The 23938-nt window shown below is 38.1% G+C and overlaps 1 protein-coding gene across 3 annotated transcripts in view; it reads right to left on the bottom strand.

Moving 5' to 3' along the window:
- Nucleotides 1–6709: 6709 nt before the first annotated feature.
- The window catches only part of RECK (reversion inducing cysteine rich protein with kazal motifs), a 46023-nt gene continuing 28794 nt past the window's right edge, over nt 6710–23938 (bottom strand). For all 3 annotated transcript variants that reach the window (XM_066557765.1, XM_066557745.1, XM_066557756.1), the window contains 11 exons: nt 23085–23297; nt 22189–22325; nt 21578–21718; nt 19513–19701; nt 16031–16153; nt 15411–15582; nt 13184–13376; nt 11821–12031; nt 10496–10569; nt 8936–9091; nt 6710–7957 (listed from right to left, as the gene is read on the bottom strand). In XM_066557765.1, coding sequence (XP_066413862.1) covers nt 7739–7957; nt 8936–9091; nt 10496–10569; nt 11821–12031; nt 13184–13376; nt 15411–15582; nt 16031–16153; nt 19513–19701; nt 21578–21718; nt 22189–22325; nt 23085–23297 — 1828 coding nt within the window. In that variant the 3' untranslated portion in view covers nt 6710–7738. The remainder of the gene's footprint in view (nt 7958–8935; nt 9092–10495; nt 10570–11820; nt 12032–13183; nt 13377–15410; nt 15583–16030; nt 16154–19512; nt 19702–21577; nt 21719–22188; nt 22326–23084; nt 23298–23938) is intronic.

Here is a 23938-nt window from a genome sequence, read left to right as displayed (position 1 = left end):
TTCTGTGGGGAGCACAACCCTGACCACAGCATTTAGATTTTTAATCTTAGGGTTGAAGGTTTATTTTAAAACCACAAGAGCATGATGACCTCCTGAGTCTGTCAAAACAAATGTTTCCCACTCTGTAGTTAGCTTTTTCTGTATTGAATTTCAGGAAAGTTGAATTCCTTAGAAACTTTGGTGTGTTGCTGTCAGCAATTACAGACCTGAGCCCAACACCTCATATACTTCCTGCTCACAGAGGCATTTCTAACATGCTTAGTGCATACTAGATCTGCCTTGTAAAAAAATCATCAGAGTAATACAATGTATGAAAAATCTTGTGAGTTTCTGCAGCCATCACAGCAGTGATTTGAACCTGTGAAATTCATACGCATTTTGGAGAGCAGAGGATTTCTGTGTTGAAAGATTTGCATTTGGGATCCATAATTAAACGCAAACTTCAAAAAATAGATATGAAACTGTAATACTAGTCCTAAACTCCAGACAAGTGACCTGAGTGTTAAACATTCAAAGAAGCATCTGGGTTATGGCTGTGAGTCTTTTATTAACCTGTATATTTTGGGCAAGACCTTTCATTCCACAACCTAGAAAAGGCTGTAATATATGAGAGAAGATATGTACTCTTCAAGAATAAGTAGTAATGTATGGAATGCATTTTCAACTCACTTGATTCTTCCCAGCTACAGAACTGTTGTCACTTAAATGTGGGTTGAATTGGCCAAGCAAAGCACAGAGCTGTCATTCAAGCCAGGAGGCTGCTGGATGTTTAGTAACCACTTTTATCCTGATTGGGAAGGACTGGACAAATTCAACCCTCTTGCTCAGTGAGTGCTGGTTTTTTTCAAGGGTGTCACGTACCTGCCTGGTGGACAGCCCGGGGCTGTGGGATGGCTGCAGGTAGGCTGGATGCAAAGGAAAACATTTCACAGTTATTTCATATTTATTATGAGTAGATGCAAGAAGTTTTGGTTTTTTTTTTTTTCCCAATGAGAATAAACAGGCATTGGAATAATTGCTCCAAGGAAGAAAGTTGTGGATTCCCCAACACTGGACACTTTTAAGGTTGAGCTGGACTGGATTCTGGGCCATCATTACAGTGTGCTTTTGCCAAGTAAGGTTGGACCAGATGATGCCTGAGGTTTATTCCAGCCTGGTATTCTGTGATTCTGTGATTATGTGTTGCTGCAATGGAACTGTTGATCTAGAATTAACTTGCAGAGAGAAAATATGTCATGGAATTCAAATCCAAGCACTGGAAATGACCACATTTTAAAAATGCAAGGTAAGTGAGGAGACCAGCAAGACAGTTAGCATGTATGGTGGTGCTTTTCAGCTCCTCAGAGCTTTATTACAGAATTACAGCATGTGGGAAGAAGCAGAGCCACCTAGAGCCCAGGGCTGTGTCCCATCATGTGTTGACTATCTTCAAGGGTGGAAAATAATTTTGTCCTCTCTGGGCAACCTGTGCCCAGCGCTGTTTTAACCAATCTCATAGTAAAAGTGATGTTCAGGTGAAGTTTGAGGTTTCTCATTTGTGTCCACTGCCTCTTATCCTGCCAGCAGGGTCTGCCTTTCCTAACACTTCTAGATAAAGAACAAGGCCTTAGAAAAGGCATCTGCCGCTAACAAAGTAGTTAAAAGTCTGCTGCAGTGGACAGTAAAAATGTATTGAAGATCAGTAGCAGCTGCACACCTATTTACTGTGAATAAATGTTCCTGCTGTGTTCTGGTAGGAAGCTTCTCTGCTGTTAAAAATCAGAGCATCAAAGGATGGCACAGTTGCTACATTCACAATGCCAATGCCTTTATCTTCACCTGGAACAGTTCATGGCTGATGGACAGCACTGCTGTACACAGGAAACTCGGGTGAACTATTCAGTTTGGGAAACTTGGGACTGAGGACAAGGACTGAAAATTTTTTTTATTGCAGAGTGTGGTGCAGTGATGTTAACAGTGATGTGCTTATAATTGTGTGTATTTGCTATTTATTTACTTGTTGAGTGTCATTGTGCTGCTTCTGAGTACGTAACAAAATGAACACGAGGTGTGATGGATCATGGGTCACACATCAGAGCAAGAAGGGCCACAGTAATGGTTAACAGCCTGTGTTTCTGTACTGCACATGCCCTTGATTGCAGCAGCAATGATGTGAAAAGTTCAAAGAGATTTCTAAGGCTCTGGCCCTTGCTCACACCCATGTTTGCCTCTGGAGTTTTTTAATCAGTTGCCAAGAGAAACTTCTCCACATGAACATAACAGATGCTGTTACTGGATTGTAATCAAGCCTTTGCATATTTTGAGTGTGCCTAAACTTTACTAAAAATCCTTCTCAGAATAATGAAATGCATCTCAGTTCCACGTATCACTATTGTTACAATCTGGACTGTGTTAGCTGCATTGCCATCACAACTGACTGACCTGGGACATGGGTAACTCGGCTTGCCTCCACAGGCCACAGCTCCGCTTGCCCTGTTCCTAAGCTGTGGTCACTGACCAGCACTGCCCGGCTGGGCCATCTCCCAGAGCAGGGTGGCAAGTCTGTGTTGAGGTTGTTTGTGATGGCACATTCTTACTGCATCACGTATAGATGGAAATAATAGTTTCCGTCTCTCTTTTCTGCTATGATAAGTCTCTATGATAAGCATTCTGTTACATGGTTTCATTCCCTTGACTCTTTCTGCTTGTACAGTTTCTCCTGTTGAAGCCTAAAGCCAGAAGGGAAAATAAGATATAGATTTAATTTTTTCTACTTTAGAAATGTGTATTTGCATTTCTCACATCTCCTTTGACTCATCTGGGCCTTGAGTGAGGCCTTAAAGCTGTGGTGCAGGGAGGCAGTAAATCCTGCATTATGGATATAAGCAGCACTTCAGAAAGTACTGCAGCCACGAGATGCTGCTCCATAGTTTCCATTGCCACTTCAAGCCTGTTAAAGAAGCAAAGTGCACAACCTGCCATATTCAACACAGGCACAGGGAATGTGTGTGTGTGACAGCATTTGTTTTCCAGCATGGAAGCCAGGTGGGCTGCTTGTTGTATCTTGTTTTCTGGCTAAGGCACGTCCCTGCTTCTGATCTGGATGAAGCTCGTGGTACCCACAGCCACTACTAATGACAACACAGCCACAGCCTTGCTGACAGCAGCTCAGTTGCTGCATGGAACTAATGGCTGCAAATATTTAAACTTTGTTATGCCAGAGGCCCTGAATATGATGCAGTGGTCGGGGGCCGATGGCTGCTCCTGACTGATGCCAGCAATTCCATTGGTACTTGGGAGCTGCTCTTACTGCCCTGAGCAGCAGGGACCAGAGTGAAAACACCAGAGGGAACTCAGAGGAAAATGAACTGCTGCAGCTGAATGCACCTGAGAATGAAACCATCCAAAGTTATCTTTTTAGCCTTTTTGTGTGCATATAGCCAGACAACATCATGTATAAATTAGGCAATAAGTCAGTGTGATCCTGCATCTTTGATTGCCATTTGTACTTGAAATTCAAACTTAAAAGTATTAACCCCTCATATTTTGGTTCTTTACCAAAATAAATTGCTAAATTCTCTACAATGGCCAAATATGCTCTTCCTGAAGAGGCTGATATGGAGCCTGATACAGAGCACTGTGATATAAATATATTTATATGCATATATATGTGTATATTGGTGTGTATACAAGCATATAAGTGCATCTAAATATATCTTTATTTATATTTACTGAATGTTGCTCCTGCTGCTGCAGCTTAAAATGTGGCTAAAAAGTAAATTTATACAGCAAACAGCAGTAACAACCCATCCACTTCTTCTACTGTCAGCAAACAGTGCAGAATTGCAGAACACCAAGCTGAAGAGTAGGCTTTAGTTTGAAAACTGCCACATTAGCACTAGTAAGAACTTCTGTTCTGCTGTATATCATAACCCACTGACTGAATCATCTAACCCCCTAGGACTCTTCAGTGCTGCAGAAGAATGCTGGCTTAGAGGAGGAGTCAGAATTGAATAAAACAGATTGAAGACCTTTGTATATATTGCAGCTCATGCTGAGAACTGAGCACAAAGAGGCAAAGTGAGAAACCTTGCCAAGCACAAGAGAAGGCATTTGGAAAAACACAGGGATGGCTCTTTACAGCAAGAAGCTATGGAATTATGAAGGAGTGTCAGAATTACAGAGCCATCAACACCCTTTGGCTCAGGTTACTCTCCTTACTGGACCTGGCCAAATGAAGAAGAATCCAGCTTTGAGGAAGGCAAATCAGAAAATACTCTGGGGGGAAGAATAGATTTATTCTGTTTTAAGAAAGGACTGTGATCTAATTAACTCTGTTAACTCTACTAATCTGTTAATACAAGTTTGAAAGTCACTTATGGGTTCACAGATGTGTTATATATATATACACATATAATCAGAATTATTCTCATATATATGATAATATAATGAAAAATTTAAGGTTAATAACATTTCTTTATGCAATAATGGTAGGATTACTGCACTATTTCAGGAACTATTGCATCATCAGGGAAGGCTGTCCTTTATTTTTTATTTTCCTTTATGTCCTAGGAACTGAAAGGCAAAAAAGCCCAGAGAGCACAAAACAAGCAGTGACTGAACACCTCTATGGGAGGCAGGCTGCCTTAGCAGTGGTGGGTACAGCCACTCTTAGGAGGTGACAGAGTTACCTGCAGTTGTCACCTTCATTACTGCTCCACAGGGAGCAGCTGGAGCCACTGTCTCACTGTATAAAAGCACCAGTTCAAAGAACTTGCAGGAGGTTGCAATCAGGTCTTGCACAACCCTGGCAGAGACATCTTTTTTCCCCCTGTTACTTTTTGGGATTCACTTGACTATAGGGTTACCTTACAGCCCAGACTTCAAATATGAAACACTTAGGCTGCAGTCTCACAGAGCATTCATGTATTTGTATTTGCTCATGTAAATGCTCCCAGAGCTTCCTAGGACTAGAGATGGTGGGGAAAAGTTTTGAAATATCCTTTGTTATGTGTAAAAGGAAGAGCTGGAGAAGCGTCATGAACTCAGTAGAGATGTATAAATAACATTTTGCTTTTGAACTGAGAGACACGTGCAAATCTCCAAGTGATAGTGGGTAAAGCACCATGAAAGCAGAGCAAGGGAGAGGGGCAGGGCTGTGGAGTGACAAAGTGACACTGCGGCTCCAGGTGTGATTTTGTGCCTGCTCAGAACTGACTGTTCCTCGCCTCCAAAATTCAGATGCCAGCTCCTGCTGGACTCAGAACTCAGCCAGAAGTCTCTTGCTTTTACTTGCTCTGGTGTTTGTCCCTGTGGCTGATCCTCTCCTGGGGCTGTACGAAATGGCACCTCTGGCATCTCTGCTTCTGTACCACCCTGCTGGGAAGAGCCAAACTAAGCAAACTGAGAGAGAACAGTGACATCTCTCTGGAGCCAGTTATTGCCATTGTTGGTCTTCAGCAGAGAAGCAAATAATGTTTTGTAAATGTTTCATCTGGGTCCTGTTATAAAAGCAACAAACAGGCTTGTGCTGCTTTGAAGTGCCCTTGTGCTGTCTCCATTCCTTTTAAGTGATTTCCACACAGATGGTGACAGAAGATTGTTAGCACCTTTATGGAAAACTCCTCTGAAACCTGCACCAGATTTGTCCTCCTCAGGTTCAAATATCGTAGGCTGCAATTAAGACTGGGCTTGGTTTCTTCTATTTTTTTTTATCCCAGTTCAACTGAATTCAAAACCCACGAGTTAATTTCTTCATTCTTCTGAGGTAGTCCAAGGTCTTGAGAAAACCTAGGAAATACTTAAGTGCTTTTGTTCATCCAGAAAAAAGAGCATAAACCCTGTACAGTCTGAATGCTGGACTTCTGCTTCAGAATTTAGGATTCTGTGAAACCTCATTGGTTCTGTACATATTTAACCTCTCAAAAGCTTCACTCTTTTCTAGCAAGCAATGGACACTGACATAAATTAAAGAATCACAATCTCTGGGCTTAAATTCTGCTTCTCCCAGATTCATCACACAATTTAAGGCAATTTTTTTGTTATAATTTCTCATCAAAGAAAATCTTCACAGATGTATAAAAGTAAGTTCACTGTATATACTATTCCACCAAAAGTGTGCTTTTAAAGCTTTTAACTAAGTTTTCCAGTGCGGTGCATATATATATATATATATATATATATATATATACACACATGTATGTGTGTGTAAATATTATTTTCTTAAGACATTTATAATTACTTTTTAGTAGGCATCAGATTTGCTTCAGCTAAATGCTAGTCAAGCTAAGAAACTACATATTGAAGAGATATTTGCTAATGATTTGGAAAAAACCAAACAATCTGAATTGTTTGAAGTTTCTGGGGCTATCATCTGAGCCATTTCAGTTCAAAAAGCTTTTCAAAATGCATCCATTCTATTTCTCTGTCCAAGTCTAAAGAATACACATAACAAATTTCAGAAACAGATGGATTATCAAGATACTGAAGTTTTTTGTTTCAAGGCTTGAATGATTATTTGCATAAGTCTTCCTCAAGGTATTTGGCAAGAACACCTTCATCCTTGAGACCCTCTTGACATCTATTTGGGAACATTTTCTGTGTGAGTCATGCATGTATGTAAGTGCAGTTAGTTTTAAGTGCTTATTTTGAGAGAGAAAAGGAAATCTCTGCAGTCTTGCTGAATCCATAAAATTACATGCATTCTACACAAGGACACAAGACACAAGTGTTTATTAAAATAAAAAGCTTTAATGCTTTTGCATTTAAAAGATTTAGCAGAAAATAATTGCTACAAACATGCTACAACATACATGTTTGAAAAGTTTTCAGTGCTTTCTTTCAAAGTTCATAATTTTGGCAAAAATAAGTTTTTCTCTATATACTTCAAAACTTGGCTATCATAATACTGATATAAAATACTTCATGTAGAGTAAAGTCAGGTGCATAAAATACAATAAGTAATAAAACATACTGTTTGTATAAACATTTAAAGTATAAATTTCATTAGATAACATGCAAATACTGCCATAGTTTAAATGGCACTTAAATATAGATACTGGGATTCTTTATATTTTGCATCCAATATGAGATTCTGAAATGTACAAAACTATAAGAAGAACAAATCTCTTCACTGAAGTCAGGTACTAGCATAGAGCTTGATTGTCATTTTACAGGCAGTGAGCCCAAAGTCCTGCAAGTCTTCACTAGTCCAAGGAAAGATGTCTACTGAAATAGGCCCAGGGCTAGTTAGTTTTCTTCATAATAATATATGAAAGCATATTTACATGAGAATAAACTCTTAAATTTTTGGTAGGGTAATTAGGTAGCAGCAATCTGTTTCTTCCAAAAATGATGTTTAAAATAGGTGCATTCTTTCTTTGTCACTGATATGCATCTGAATAATATAAAATTAGCATTCTTCAGTAAACTCAAAACACTGTTTAGTTCATGGCTGAAAAAACCCTATAAGATCCCTTCTCCTCAAAATCATAAATCCATAATGTCAGAACCTTCCAGAGCATATTTATGTTGTTTCCAAGATCCATGGAAAACAATCTAATTGTGCTGAAACAGTCATCTGACTAGTTATGAGTAAGAGAATAATCTTTTCACATTATTCAAATACTTTTAGTCCTTCATTGAAAAGTGTAAGTTCATCAAATCTTGCACGTTTTTTGTTTTCTGGTTCAGTGATCAACAACTCCAAAAGTCCTTCACAATACAAATGCCCCAGTTCTGGTGCATATTTCCCAAGCAGTTACAAGCAGTATCTCAATGCTGATGCCAAGGTGAATAGAAGGCTTATGAACAGGGAGTGCAGAGCAGGCACCACTTGAGCAGAAGCAGAAGAAATGCTAAATGAAACTTGTACTTGAGATGCAATTAGAGCTGACAGTGGCACGTGTGATGCTAATGTTGGGCTGTCCGAATTGATCAGAGACTCGATCTTTTCTGCCTCCTTATTGCAGGCTTCAATCTAGAGGGGAAAAAAAAAGTTATTACTTCTCTTCTTACCATGTAAAATGCCAATGCAAAAATATTCCCATCAGCACGTAAGATTTACATAATTCTGGGGAGTACTCAGAAAACAGATCAGAGGTCTCATCATAGACTTCGGTACTGTGAAAACGGCTGTGGAAGCCCTGAGCAGTAGAAAAGCAAAAGGAAGGAAGCTATATACAAGTTAGTGTGGGTTGACATGTTTTGAATGTTGATGCAAAAAAGCCCAGTGGATTATCACTAAAGAAAGTGCCTCTAAAACTGAGGACTTCCTTCCTGATTGACCAACTTACTTCCTTGATTGAAGTCTGCAATGGTGGAAAAATCCAGATTTTCTCCTTCCTTGGATTTTTCTTCCAAATGAGAGATAACTGATTTTGTTTATGAGAAAGGGAGAAAAGAATGGAAGTAACAGAACCTGGGAAACTGCAGGTTTCCATTCCCCCAGTGACATGATGATATTAATGAATTTCTGTTAGGAAATTAATTTTTTCCACTTCATTTTCTACTGCACCCTAGAAAGGAATTTAGTAATAAGTCTCTTTAAAAGCATAGGAAACTGCCTCTGGTGAGGTTTAAATTTGACAAGCTTAATATCTGGAGGTCCAAAGCTTTGAAAGTTGAGGAGTGTCTAGCTCAGCAATGGGTGCTACCAATGAGGTAAGCAGTGGTGGCCTCTGATTTTGGAGTCCTCCTTCCCCCAGGAATCTGACAGCACCTGCTGCAGATGGAGTGAGAGCTGACCAGGCTGGCAAGACTTCCTTTCCTAAGTCATGGTAACATTTTAGGCTATTTCTGCTAGAGAAGGAGGCAGAAGTTGGAGCTGAGTTGGACATAACAGGGCATGAGCAATCAAATTACACACAACATATCTGCCTGGGAAACAAGCACCATCGTACACCTACAGAAGTGAAGCAAATTAATGCTGGGTAAATAAAATAACAACATCATCTACCTGCAATGGTTTGGGGTTCTGATCCACAGGAATGATGAGAATCACAATTTCAGATTCTATGCTTAAGTATCCAAACACATCACACTGTGGCACTGACACATGCAGGCGGATTTTTTCAAGTATGTCAAGTACCGTTATTGGCTTTTTATTTGTTACCTGGAGGAAAACAAAGAACTCTGTGGATGAAGTGGTATTATGGAAAATTCTCCTCCTCAGTTTTATAACATTATGTCATGCCAGAAAATGTGTTTCAGCCATTAAACTACTCAGTTCCAAACTCTACTCTAAATGCTAGCAAAAGATCTAAAGGATTTAATGCTTCTAAAACATCATTCTAAGAAATGATTCACTGATTCTAAAAAAACCTGAAAACCAACCGCTCCAAAAATGTAAAAAAATTAAAAATAAAAAAAAAAGAAGAAAAAAGGGAAGGAAGGAAGGAAGGAAGGAAGGAAGGAAGGAAGGAAGGAAGGAAGGAAGGAAGGAAAAGAAAGAAAGAAAGAAAGAAAGAAAGAAAGAAAGAAAGAAAGAAAGAAAGAAAGAAAGAAAGAAAGAAAGAAAGAAAGAAAGAAAGAAAGAAAGAAAGAAAGAAAGAAAGAAAGAAAGAAAGAAAGAAAGAAAGAAAGAAAGAAAGAAAGAAAGAAAGAAAGAAAGAAAGAAAGAAAGAAAGAAAGAAAGAAAGAAAGAAAGAAAGAAAGAAAGGGAAAAGATTTACTTCTTATATTGAGTGATTTTGATATGTGTTGTCCATCTTCATGGTTAGTGTGTCTGTGTATCACATACCTCAAAATAATGTAACTGGTTATCTGTTACAGTGGTTTGTGCTCCCACACTAGAAAACAAGAGGCAGAGCAGCCCTAGATTTATAGAACTCTGTAGTATTTGAAGCAGTTTTTTCTCACATGAACCAGCTGTCTGAACTAAAAGAGGAAGACATTACAATCCAAGTATTAGGGTGCTTAGTAGGTGAGAGTAGATATCACCAACTACTTGAATAAGACCAATACATTTCTTCAAGTAGAAAGGCTTCTTCTATCAGAAACTAAAAATTCACAGTCACATGCTGTAATGTATGAACTGAGAAGCTGCAGTAGCCACTGTGTCCCTCATACCATTAGAGATGACAACTGACACTCCAGGATGCTGTCATGACACAACAGACACTGTTATTCAGCAAAATTGGTCAATACACATACACAGCACCTACAAACACAAAATCTCTGACAGGAAAGCAGTAGAATCATAGATGCTGTTCCCATATAATTTTTCTGCATTATTACAAGTCAAAAATTGCAAACTGCAGTATTACAAACTGCAAACCTGAGTCTGCTTGTTTGTGTCTACTCTAATTCTGTTTTGCTTTGCATTGTAATTAAATTTATGACTCAGATAAAGAAATAAAGGAAAGTATAAGCAGTACAAGGAAAAAAAACCCCAACAACCACAAATAACAACTAAAAAATAATGGCTTTTTATAACATGTTAACCTTTCAGAAGGAAGTGCACTGTAACTTGACTTTTCATATACCATTTAACATTAGGCATGATTGAACTGTTTACCCTTGCAAAATTATCCAGCTTGTCTTTGTCATATAAGATTCTCAGCATTCCAGCACATAGTGGACAGCAGGCTCCTATGTGAATTAAAGAAATCTCAGTAATATAAACAAGTAGTCTTTTCACTTTTAAGTAAGCAAGAGTCAAAATTTGAATATTAACTAAGCATGAAAATAGCAAAATTACCAAAGCAAAATAAATGTTTCAATTTGACAGCAGAATTGCACATTTCTAATATTATTTTAATATTGAAAACATTTATAATGAAAAATCTGTCACCTTTCCACACACTTTTACTACTATCAGCATGAAGCAACATGAACTTTCACTCTTTTTAAGATCCTTCATTATTGTAACCTAAAAACTGGAGGCACTGTGAGTACCACAAGATTTTGTATGGATGCATGCATATCACCTACAGAAATGATGGATTTCAAGAGCTGATGATATAGCTAGGACATGACAGAAGCTTTATGCACATTGCAAGCATTAATTTCTGCAATTACACCATATTGGAGAGTAAAACCTTTAGATAACAAGGGAGAAAAAGTGCTTTTCTGACAGATGTTATATTTCTCCTACTGATTTTCCTCATCATGTCAGAAACCAAAGGAATAATATTTCAACTTTCTATTCATGGCTGTGTATTAAATCCACTCACCAACTTATATGTAGTTCACATTCACAGAGTGAAATTTACAGTACTAAATGTGATTAAAAAGCACAAAGACCTTTTTCAAAGGGGGCAAGAAAGGCGAAAAATAAATAAAACTTTCATTTTAAGAACAGAGCTTTTCTTGCTCTGTGTATTACCTGTGATTAGTTGTTGTTTCATAAAGGAAGCACTTGTGGAAACAATAAAAAACTGGTTCAAACCAGCACATTGCAAAACTACTCCTGCTGTCTTCCACAGTACTGTGAATACATACGGTATTTTACTCTGTCTCCTAACTAACTAGATACCATCTTTGCCCTTCTGGGAACCCGATGCTGATGACAGCTCAGCATTCCAATGTGGTATCTGTGTGCCACTTCCGAAAAATTACTCACCAGATTCCTAGATGCATCCTACCCTGGACACCACAGAGCTCATTTGTTTCTCCCAAACTCATCCCAGCTGCCAGTCTCTAAGAGACCGAAGGAGGAACCCCCCAAAGCCAAGGTCCTTCCAATTCAGTTTTTCTTATCTGAGTCCTGACACTGGCTGGTTCTAGCCCTAAGCAGAGCCATCGCTTTATGCTTTCCGTTCATACAACATGCTAAAGCCTGTTTTATTCCAAGCACCGCCCTGGAGAGCTGGAGAACCCTGTCTGCAGTGACCAGCCCACCTGGCGCCAGGACGGGTTTGCAGGCGGTGGCAGAGAGCTGGGGGCATCTGACGAAGGCGCACTCGGAGTGGGAGCTGCGGTCGGAGAGCACGCCCACGGCCTGGCAGTGTCCCTGGTAGTCCACGGCCACGCGGTCGGCGAAGGCGGCACAGACGCTGCCGTAGGTGTCCCCGTTGTGCCCGCACACGGGCTCCGGTGACCTGCAGAAGGGCTGGAACACACGGCAGCGCCTGCAGCCACGGCTCGGCCCTGCCGCACAAACTGCCGAGTTGTTTCAACGCCAGAAAAGGCAAAGTTAATGGGAACTCACTGCTAACAATGTCAAACCTTTGGAAAGGTAGGAAATCCAGAGGAAATAACCTGCCAGTTTATGAATGGGCTATAAATGAAAAGGTAAATACTTCAAAAAGGTGACAATCTGAGAAATGCACAATAAAACATATTTCAGAAACTAAAAACTTTTGTTCTGTGCAATGCTTAAATAAAATGACCATATTTAAATTAACCTATGAAATAAATTCAAATAATTATAATTTCACTATAACTTAAATTATTCTACTAATAATTAAACAACTCATTAGTAATTTATTAGTTCATCTTAGTGCGGCTTTGTGTGCTTAAAATTTAGTGTGCATGCACATGTGTTTCTAACACATTCTTGTATATTTTTATATATCACTTATTTACCTATATTACTTATATCTGTGTATTTGTTATTGTAAGGTGACAGAACCACCTTGTCTAACACCACCGTAGAGAGTGGTGGGATGCAAAAACTAAACCTAATTTTAATTCTTCTCAAGGATTAATATGAAGACTAATCCAATGCAGACTAACTAGAAATTTATTACAGACTGCCTAGTATGTAAATAGATCCTGAGCAATGAACTTGGTAAACATGGGGCACAATCATACAAAAAGCTAAAGACTTTGTATGACTGGGCATTATTTTATATTTCAATGAGTTAAAATTGGTAAGAATTAGCATTTAAGTGACCAAGGACCTGCACTAATTACTGCAAACACATCTTAGCGTGCAAGCTTTAATAGTATATATAGGAAGATATAAATATCAAGAGTATTACCCCCAAGAAAGCATAAGTAGAGCTTTTGATTGGCTTTGAGACAACTGTTAACTAAAGCAGAGAAACACTTGACAAAATTCTGAAGACTGTGAGATTATTTTTATACTAGTTAAAAATAACTTTAGATTACTACTTTTTATTAGCTATAAACCCCAAAAAGAATACTTAAAAAAGACCCAACAAGCAAACAATATCTAAAAAAATAAAAATAAAAATTGTTAAGTTGAACACCAAGGAACAAAGAAGATTTGATACTTATTGCCAGAACCACTTCCTACCTGGCATGGTCCTCGGTATGCCAAAGTTTTTCCTTTTTGGTACAAAGTACACAAGTTAGTGTATTCCACATTGTCTGTGTCACAAACAGGATCCCGTGTCTGGTCACAATTTAACTGCCTTGGCACACATTCATGCTGGCTGCATTCAAACTTCTCAAAACTGGTCAAGCACACTTGTTTCTTTGGTATGCACCTGCAGAAAGTCATAATAATTTCATGTCATGTCATGGGATTATTTTGTTTTTAATTCTCAAAAATTGAGGGAAAATATTTTCAGTGAAATTTTCTCCAGTGCTTTAGAACTACCTGTGGTTCAGCAGAGCTGCAGGAAATACAAGCGATAGAACACTCTGAATAGCCCTTTCCAGGTCTCATCACAAAACTGGAAGAGTTTCACACGTTTACTCGATATATGTCAACACAACTGCAGTTTCCACTAACATTTATCTTTTACCAAGTATTTTTCAGTGGATTATTGACAAAGGCTTGGATAAACTTCTTACCTACTCCCATACTTCATTTTGTAAATGAATATTTGAGAACAGCTAGGCTAGAGAAAACACGGAAACAGCAAGAAGAAAAAAATTGTATTGCAGAGGTCTAACAAGACCTACAAGATTATATGGTTTCAATTACAACTATCTAATTGGATTCTAGCTTTGGAGGTCTGGGATATTGTATAGCATCCCACCTAGAGGATGACTGCAAACAAACAGAAAAATCTCATATTTACATCTTCTTGGCATCCATTCCTCTGCAGCCTTCACAGACAAGTACAGACAGAAAACCAGCACAATTTCTTTCCCCTTTGTATTAAACATGTACCTTCCATGATCTTAGATGCAAAGCATTTGGCATAGGCCCAGCAAGGCATCCCTCTGCTAGAGGAATGCCAGCCAATGCAGCCTGCTGAGCAGGCTGATGAAAGCTCTCATGGCTCTCTGGACAACTCCCTCCCTCCATTAATCACAGCAGTGCTACCACCACTGGATAATGCAAAACATGTCCTTATTCTCTCTGCATGCTGCACTCCCATGCATTACAGACACGCCTTTGATATTAGGGAAGGCTTGGAAATTCTGAGATTTAAACACTTCACAAGTGTAATGTAAGATCCTAAACACATTTCAAGTGCATCAGGGGCATCTTCAGATAAGCATGTTCAGTTTGAGCTACATTATCAAACTGACCCATAAAAATGTATTGTGTACAGTCCTTTACTGAAACTACAAATTGAGGTACTAAGCATAATGGTATTTTGAAAAAATGGAAAGCCTCTGTGTACTCTACAAATTTCAAACATAAAAGGTAAAAAATGTTTATCCACAACGCAGATTTGAAATTCCAATTTTGAATGCCATTATGGCTGTAACAGCTACAAAACTACAGTGTTTTCTCAGTATTTTTCTGCATCATGCCATTTTAAGTGCAGAAAAAGGAAAAAAACCTAAAATTGCTACAATCAGCTTTCATGAAAGCACAATATTACACAACTTATTTTGATGGCTTTCTTTCAAAATAGAAAAATACACTAATTCAAAGGAGACTGCAATATTGCACAACACTGGGAAAATTGAAGACAGAGACCAATATTGTGAGCCACAGGCTTTGATCTCTGTAAGAAAGGTCAGATTTTTTTTTGCCTGACACTAGTACAAAGCATATTTTTGTTTTAATATATTTGTCTATGCAGATTTTGCTTTTCTTGATATTGAAAAACCAGAGATTGTACAGATATAGTTTTCACAAGATTTCAGTTTAAGAAAAAAAGGGTGATTGATATTTTCCTATTTTAGAGACAAAAAGCACAGATTACTGACTGAATAAGCAAGACTGACTCCAAGTCTTGAATTCAGATGTGGGTCTTCTTTTAAACTAGTAAAAGAAGGTGTGAAACAAAGTAGTAAAATGGCAGTTATTGCCATTTTGACAAAATCTGATTCTCCCACTTTTGAAAATGTATGTGAAGTCTCCTTTATTGCTCAACTGAGATCTGCATAATGAATTTAATTGGCATAGCACTACAAAGCTGGAACCAAGCACTGGCAGTTACTACAGTCCAATATTACAAACTATGATAAATAAAAAGCAGCTACTTCAAACAGTTATTTTTATTGGACTATGCCCAAAATAGAATGTTACAATATGCAACACATTCAAAGAACACATAAATCTGCTTTATGAGTGGATGAAGCCAAACAAAAACTGAAAAACATTCTGCTTTTACCTTTGATTTTTATTACAAGGGTTTGGGTTGCAAGGATCCTTGGAAATACACGATCCAAACTCAAACTGGTTGTCCTGGAGCCCAACACAGCGAGCTATGCATGCGCTGGGATACGTGCGCCCGTTCTGGCCACAGACTGGGACAAACTGGTCCACACAGTTACAGGGCAGACCTGCAGGAGCAACACAGAACAGGAACTGGGTGCACACTCATTTTCCATGACACAAGATACAAAAGGAATCACTGAGGCATCTCTGCCTTCAGCCCCTTTCTCCCACCTGTCATTTAGCAATGCTGGATCACAAGCAGCAGGAAGGGAAGTTTGTGTCCTGCTCCTTTGCTCATTCTACTCAGCTTTCTTAATTTTTCCCCTAAACTCCTTATCTCTCATCCTAGTGCACTCTGTCTCTACTTATTTTTAGGTATTACTTGAGGTTTTATGTCTCAGTATTGATTTTTTTTCCTGCAGTGCAGGTTAGACGTGAGAAAAAAAAATAGTTAAAAAAACATAGTAATAACAAGTAATCGGGTGCTTTCCATTAATACTGCAGAAAGAATTTAGTTGACAATTCCTGCTCTAAAAATACTCAACTTGGAATTTTCATGGTTTGGAAAGTTACCTGTAAACTTCCGACGTTCATCCTCCGAGCTGTGCTCAGTTAGACACTGACGTGTGGAACAAATCAAGTTTCCAGCAAAACAGGAACAGACATTGCAATCTATATTAAAGGACGTTCCATGGCCTTCAAATAAATTAAATAAATACATACAATTAATGCAAATACACTTGAAGACTACATATTCATATGCACTACATAGATATTACATTCTCATTAACTGTTTCTGTAATTTCCCTTTTCAGTATATTTTTAATTAGTTAACCACAGAAGCAAGCACTTAGTCCTTTCAAAGCCTGTATAAATTAGGTTTTCTGTTTGTGTTTTTTTTTTTTTTTTTTTTTAAGAATAATAAATTCTGGCTAGCAAGTTTCATGTTTTCTTAAAGGTAAAGCTTTTGTAAAGACACATTCTTCTAAATGAAATTTACATATACCTCCTAAACTTTTAGTCTCACACATAAAGCACAAGAGGTAAAAGTGCCAATGCTTCATTCCAGCCTTCATTGAATTGGAATTTTATAAGTCAGTAACATCTTAACACCTGAATCTAAGAATCAAACTGCAAACTTAGGGGATTTTTCTTCAATTTAGCAACTCCAGTTTGGTTTTCTGAACTGCCCATATGACTGCCCTTCACTGTGATGTGTGTTTTGTATCAAATCAAGTCATGTTGATGACAGACTCTGATCTATCCATAACCAAGCTGGTTATCAAAGACTACCAACAAATACACAGCTCTTCAGGAAAACATAATAGTAATTACCTTACAGAATAATGTAATTCCCTCTCATCTCTTTTCAAAGGGTTGAGATTGAGAATTAGAATTTTTAAGAAAATATTACACAGACACAAGGAAACCCCTCAGCACTGGAGCAATTCAGAAGAGGTGCTCAGAGACAAATGAGAACAAGAGCGGGTGGGAGAGAAAGCCTCTGTAGCACAAAAAGCTCTCTTTACACCACAATACTACTCAAAGGAGCAAAGAATTGCCAGCAGGGAAGAAAAGCTTAGAAGGTAATGCCAAATACAGGATCTCAGGTGATTTGTTTGAGTACTAGACTTAGGATCCACCTGAAAACTGTGCAGGGCTATTGTCTTTCGCTGTCAAAGAGTGCACACAGCAACCTGTCCTCATCAGTAATCATTTAATTGGCTGGAGTCAACTCACAACACAGAAAACCCCAGCATCATTCAAAACATTCAGAGTTATTTTCTTTATAGAGAATGGTTTTAAAAAATATAGTTCAGATGTTATATCTAAACCTTGGCTTTTTACAACTGACATATAAACCAATGAAATGTAGTTACTGCAAAATATTTACATGGTGACCATAAACTTTTCATTCTTTGCTTTCAATGCATCATCTAACAAATTTGGAACCTAGTAATTTTTAATTATTTATTACATAATACCTAGAGTCTTAGTCATCACAAACACTTCATAACTCACTCTGGCAAAAGAGGAAGGTGTCTGGTTTTGCGGTTGTGGTAGTTTGTTTGTTTTTAAATGGACAGCACTTACTGAATACCTACAGCTACTCATATTATGGTTCCCAGAACAAGTGAGAGCTGTACACTGTGCAACCATAAAATACAAATAGGGCATCCAACATCTTTGTGATTATTCTCACAAATAATCTGAAAAACTGCAAGTTCCCTTGGATAGAATGGTCCATAAAAAGTTACAGTCGTAATTTAAAAACTGCATTTGTTAAGAACTGTATCTTAAAAGTATCCACTTTCACAAGATATTTTCTACAACTGCCCATCAAATATATTGTTAATATGTTTTCATTGTTCTGCTTCCATGAATGAATAGTACCGACCCTGAAAAAAAAAAACCCAAAACCCAAAAGAAAAGTTTTAAGTGCGTTTAGCTGCCTTTTATCTTCTTTGGACAAACAACAACAAAAAAACCAGATTCCAAAATCCCCCATTCCATTCCCTGGAATACTGCAGGCAGACTTTCCTGAGTGATGAAAATTATATCCCAATTTCCTGTTCTTTCATGATTTAGGGTTTGGTTCCCAATCTGAAAATTATGTTTGTGACAAATGTAACTACAGCAAGTGCCTTGCATCTTAAGTTTTACTTAGTGTGAAAATAACTCATATAATGGTAAAAAAGAAACCTCAGTTATTTTGGACTCATGAGATATTTTTACCTTGCTTTAGCTCTGGTTGGACAACAGTCTGACAGTATTTTAAAAGGGCTGATTTACAGACACTAAACAATGTGCAGTGCTGAGATATGTAACTGTTCACTAGCAGAATCTCTCTTGCTTGCTGATTCAAAGACACCAAATTCAGACAGGTCACAGCTCAGAATAGACTCCACTTTATGTTCAAGACCTTTCTTAAGTTTTCCCCTACCTTAGTAGAAGCTCTTTTTTTTGTTTTCTTTTCCCAAGATTATAATGCCAGTTTGCGTGACAAAAATACCCATTTAAAGTTCTCAAGCAAAGAGTAAATCTGAAAATAAATCAATATAATCTTCTAAGAAGCATCACCTGTCACATCTCCTTGAACTCCTTTGACAGTTAGATTAGGGTAGAACCCAATAAATCCTTGTTACCCATGCCAATTTAAACTCTAAACAGGGAGCTGCCATGGTGAGGAAGACTTTAAAAACCACAGTGTTCAATACATCTTCATCATCATCATGTATTTGCTTACACGTTTATTATTAGGCATATATTAGCCCCATGGATAGATATCTTAAACTATAATTGTTATATAGAGATTGTGCAAAACTTATTAGGGGCTGTTTAGCGGAAGAGCCAAAGAAAAGGAAAAGGAGATGAATCAAGATGATGAAGGAGATGAATTAAGATGAATCAAGCAGGAAGATGTGTGGGAGAGCAAAAGGAAGAGGGGAAAAGGGAGTGGTTCAATGTAGGCAGGTATCTGGACAGTATGTCCTTCTCACTGAACCCTACACTTGATCACCACAACCTATCCTGTATTTTTATCCAATCCTATTTTTACACTTTTAAGATGTGTGCTTCCTACTCTGAGTATGTGCATGAGTACTAACAAACCTTAAGGTGAATGAATCAGCAAGTAGGGAAAGAGGTCTTTGTGCCAACCACTGGAGTGGAAACACAAACCTTGGGAATTCATGGGTCCAGATACCACAAGCCACTGGAAGGAAGAAAAAAGCCCCCAACAAATCCAGAACAACCCCTCACCAATCATTTGGAGCTAGTAAAGAAACCATCCCATGCTAAAAAGAAATGGTGCACTGAGAACACCCTTCACACAGGACTGTGATTGAGACAGGCACAGCTCAGTACTGATTTCAACAAAGGAACCCTCCAGCAGCATATGTAAGACTTAATCCAGTATGAAATACAGACATGCAATTATCAGCTTCTGTATTTTCTGATAAACTCTGAACTCAGATCCTCTGTGTCTTCTCAAGTAGCTCAAAATTCCTTAGGTAAGGAGCAGGTGCTGGATGCATCACTGCTCTGTTACTTACTTTTTCTTTGTCCTCCAACAATGCATGATTTCTGGAGGTCAACACAACGCATTTCCATACAGTTCTCCAGCAAGCCACTGTGTCCACAGGTACAAATCTTGTAGCAGCCAACATCACCAGCTGAGGATGGAACTTGGATAAGCGTACCTTGTCGGACAATAAAATCCGAGGCCTCTCCCAGTTTGCAGCCTGCATGCAAGGAAAAGTTTTAGCTCATAAATGGTAAACGTGGGCAAGTGCCACTATGAAATGAATTACTACACTGACTTGCAAAAAACATAAGGAGTTTTTGAGCAGTCTTGCCCTTACATTCACCCGTTTCCTCAAGGCAACAAGCAGCAAAAATAGAAGATAGTTGCTTGAGACAAAGTTGTGAAGTACCATGTTACTTTTGAGAAACAGACTTGAAATTACAGTAATTCTCATGTGTTTTAATTTTCCAGTTCTGTAGTAGTATGAAACATGTTATGTGACAAATACTACACATGCTTCACCCTCTCCAATACAGAATTTGAATTAAAGGGTCTCACAAGCAAAGCCCAGTCATTTGCCTTCTCTCACATATTTTATTGTGCCTTTCTTCTCTACTTGTAGCTCTTAAGTGAACACTGAAAGATTTTACAAGACATGTGAGGAGGGGAGAAAGGGAGAAAAAGCAGGAAAAGTAGATTTAAAAAAGAAAGACAGGAAAAGAAAAGAAAAAAATATTTTAAAAATTGCAAGGAAAAATAATAAAATAAATAGATTGAAATAACCCTACAAAGGCTGAACGGCAACAAACTCCCTGAAACTTTCAGTCAATAAAAAGACTGAATTAAAACATAAAAGTCACTTTCCTACCTTCAGAGGAGGCAAATTGTCTCTTTGAAAGCTCTGTATTCAGAGCTTGTTTTCAGATGACTTTGAATGACTTTTGCAGCAAGTGAAGACAATACAACCTCTACAGTAATAAGGCTCAGCTTTCCAGGAAAACAAACATATTTGTAAGGGTCATAAAAGCATAACCAAAACAATGGCCCTAGGCTCACACAAATAATGAGCTGAAGTCTATCCTCACTTTTAAAACAGCTCAAGTAGAGCAGATATATGAGTGAAGCAAAATCCAGCTTTCCTTTTTAATTAGGAACCACTGGGGAAACTGCTGATCAGCCACAGAACTGCTGGAGGAAAGAGGCTCAGGGAACTGATGTGAGACAGCTATGGCAATGTCTCCATCACCTCCTCTAGAAAGGAGGCTGCTCCACACAATTCAGTGTAAAAATCAGTGTTGCTCTCACTTGCTCAGTCACACACATGTTCAAGTGGTCACCAAAGGCACGCTTTCTGCTCTGCTTCAAGAACCACAGCTGACCCCTCATGTCACTGAAATACACCTGCTGCTATAAAGGAAAGGGGAAAACTGTGGCAAGCACTACCAGTGCCTAGGGCAGGACGATGAAGAGGTTGTAGAAGTTGGACATTGCAGAGTCTCACACTTTTTGTAGGTTTGATCTTTGTTACTGACACCACCCAACCCTACCATTTCAAAGTCAGGGTTATGAAAACTTGAAACTTATTCTGCATGAGGCTCTCTCCCCAGGCAGCTCACATTTTACACATGGTGCTGAGGTTAGACAACACCAGTGTTCTAAACCATCAGTTCCCAAATAACCATAAGTGTCTTTCTGGTGAGCTGCAACCACATTAAAAGCGTCACTGAGCGGAGCAGAAGCAGAAACGTCATCAGCTGCATATCCAGACATCTTTGGTGGGAAGGGCTGGGTGCTGGGTCAGTGGGAGGGGAGCTGTGGCACTGTGCACCTCTTGGTTCCTGTGGGTTGTATTCCTCTCTTTTTGTTATGTCCCTTTTCATCATCAGCACCATCACAATTATTGTTATTAACTTTATTTCAGTGACTAAACTGTTCCTGCCCAGGCTGGAGGGGGAGTGAGCGAGCGGCGTGTGGTACTCAGGTGCCAGGTGGGTTGAACCATGGCACAGCAGTGCACTTCAAAGCCTTCAACAATACTTCAATAACACCTTTACCTACAAAAATTCAGTAAAGGGAAGCCTAAAAAACCTTACCTGGCACACACAAATATGGAAGACACAGCTCTCCAGATTGACAACCTTTTCTATTTACTTCACACAGCTGATTAGCTACACATGGATTTGGATTACATGGATGTGTGACATCTTCCACAATGTTACCTAAAGAACTTGGGCCTGAAAATAGAATACACATCATCTACACTGATTTAAATGAGCTTTATGTTTCTTCAGCAAAGCATGGCATTTTGTACATCCAGTAAAATTATATTTTTGACAATTCTGTGAATTTTATTTACTTTAACTATAGATGTAGAAGCATGATATGACCAGATAGTTAAGTTATTTCAATGGTTTAATCCTCATTCCTGGAAATAATGACCCAGATGAACCTCCACATGCAAAATATATTTCCTTTATCTTGTCTGCCCAACAATTTTCTTGTCACATATGCCCAATACAAGAAGGAATAGGAGCAATGAACTATGGCAATTTGAAAATTCGAATTTTCTCTAATACACTAAATAAAATGCCTCAAATTCAATACAATTTTCTTTAAAATAAATAATGAAGATTATTGAAAGTAATGACAAGCTTTCAAAGTATCCTGGTTTCTAATTTTGCTGCATAGGTATGTTAGTACTTACTCAGGTAAGTATCCAAGGGTATACAGTTCTCCAAGTCATCAGTTGGAGATAAGAGCTCACAAATACTCTCAGCTGAGTGGCCTTCAGGGAATTTATTATGATCTCCACACTTCTTCAATATTTCCACACAATCTGATCTACAGATAAATAAACAGACAGAACTTCATGAAGACTACTTGAAGAAAAAAAGGCTTATATGAAGAAGATTTCTTTCTATGTTATTCCCTTCCCTGAATCCACAACTTTCCCAATATGCCTCACAGCAGAGTGTTTATATATATATATGTATATGCAACATTTTACATAGAAGGAAGGAACAAATCTGTGACACAAAGACAGAAACTACTGCTTGTACTACTCCTTTTTGACTTTGGGCTTAGTGATCTTCATTTTCTATGGCATCATATGCATGTATCTTCCAAGACCAAGCACTTCCTTTATTTACTAATTTCTAATATGGGTTGAACTCTACCTCACTACCTGCACTATTAACTGCTCTTTTTTCTACTCAATCACCTACTTTCAAAATTTATTAAAACAAAAAACAACTTTTTTTCTTTCAGATCTTTCTGTCAGCTGAAAGTCATCAGTAGATCCCAAAATCAAAAAAGAGGAAACGTTTAAGACCCCATGGAAAGCAAAAAAAACCTTCAATATATCTGTTTTTTCTTTCACTTTAGAAGGCAAGCATATACATCCATCTCATAAACAGGCAAATATCTTAATTTACAGTGATGGAGATTCAAGCAATGGCAACCATGCAATTTTATATTCTGTCCACGTTTACCTTGCCATGTTCTCCTAACATAGCAAACACAGTCCTACAGCTTTTTAGTTTTCATTAAAATCCTTAGTAAAACCTCTAAAATGGTTTTTGTTTTCCCCATGGTACTTACTTGCAGATAATACTTCCTCTAGATTTGCTGTGACAAGGTTTAATCTGCAGGGAGCAGGCAATTGCCTTCCACATTTCTGGTTGGCATTTTTTAATATCAAGCACAGGAATATTTATGAAAGGCATCTTAATACTCCCTTTTTCCCATAGCTTCATGTCATTCATGGCTCCCTGGTCTGACTGAGTATTGCAGCTTCTAAATAGTTCTGTTGGTCTTAAAAGGAGAAGGTAAGATATAGCATGTATAAAAGAAAAAAAAAATCACACATTTTCCCTTTCCACCATAAGAACTCTACATCCTTCATATGGCTTGCTTTTTGTGGTATACAAGCAATTAATCCCTCCCACAGTTAAGCAAGATCAGAATAAATTTGAAATCTGTCTTTAAGGAAGACAAGGTCTAAGACTCAAGGCTAAAACTCCCTTCTCACCTCTATCTCTTAGATCAAATATCACTTTAATATTTCTCACCTGAAGTTGACCTAAGAGCAAATATCTTAGCCCAAATATCTCTGTAAATGTTTCTTGGTGAATCACTAATGCAAGTTGATTTATGATTTATATTTAGCCAGGCTTAGGATTCTCCTATGAACACTCACATCACTACACACTATTAACAACAACAAAAAAAAAGTCAGAGATCTCTAATAGCTAAGAAAATTTAGGGGTTTTTTTTTAACTCTAACTGTAACCTGGCAATTACTTTCAGACACCACTTCTAAATAATTCTGTCCTACAGAGTACAAAGCCACAGAAACATCTCTGCAAAAAAAGGAATTTTGGAAAATGAGTAACATATAAATTTAACAAACACTTTAAGCTTATTTATAATACACAACATTCCAGTAACCATGA

This window comes from Molothrus aeneus, chromosome 1 (assembly GCF_037042795.1).
Source record: "Molothrus aeneus isolate 106 chromosome 1, BPBGC_Maene_1.0, whole genome shotgun sequence".
Taxonomy (NCBI): domain Eukaryota; kingdom Metazoa; phylum Chordata; class Aves; order Passeriformes; family Icteridae; genus Molothrus; species Molothrus aeneus.
The sequence above is the reverse complement of the archived record's forward strand: the minus strand, read 5'-3'. Positions and strand labels throughout refer to the sequence as shown.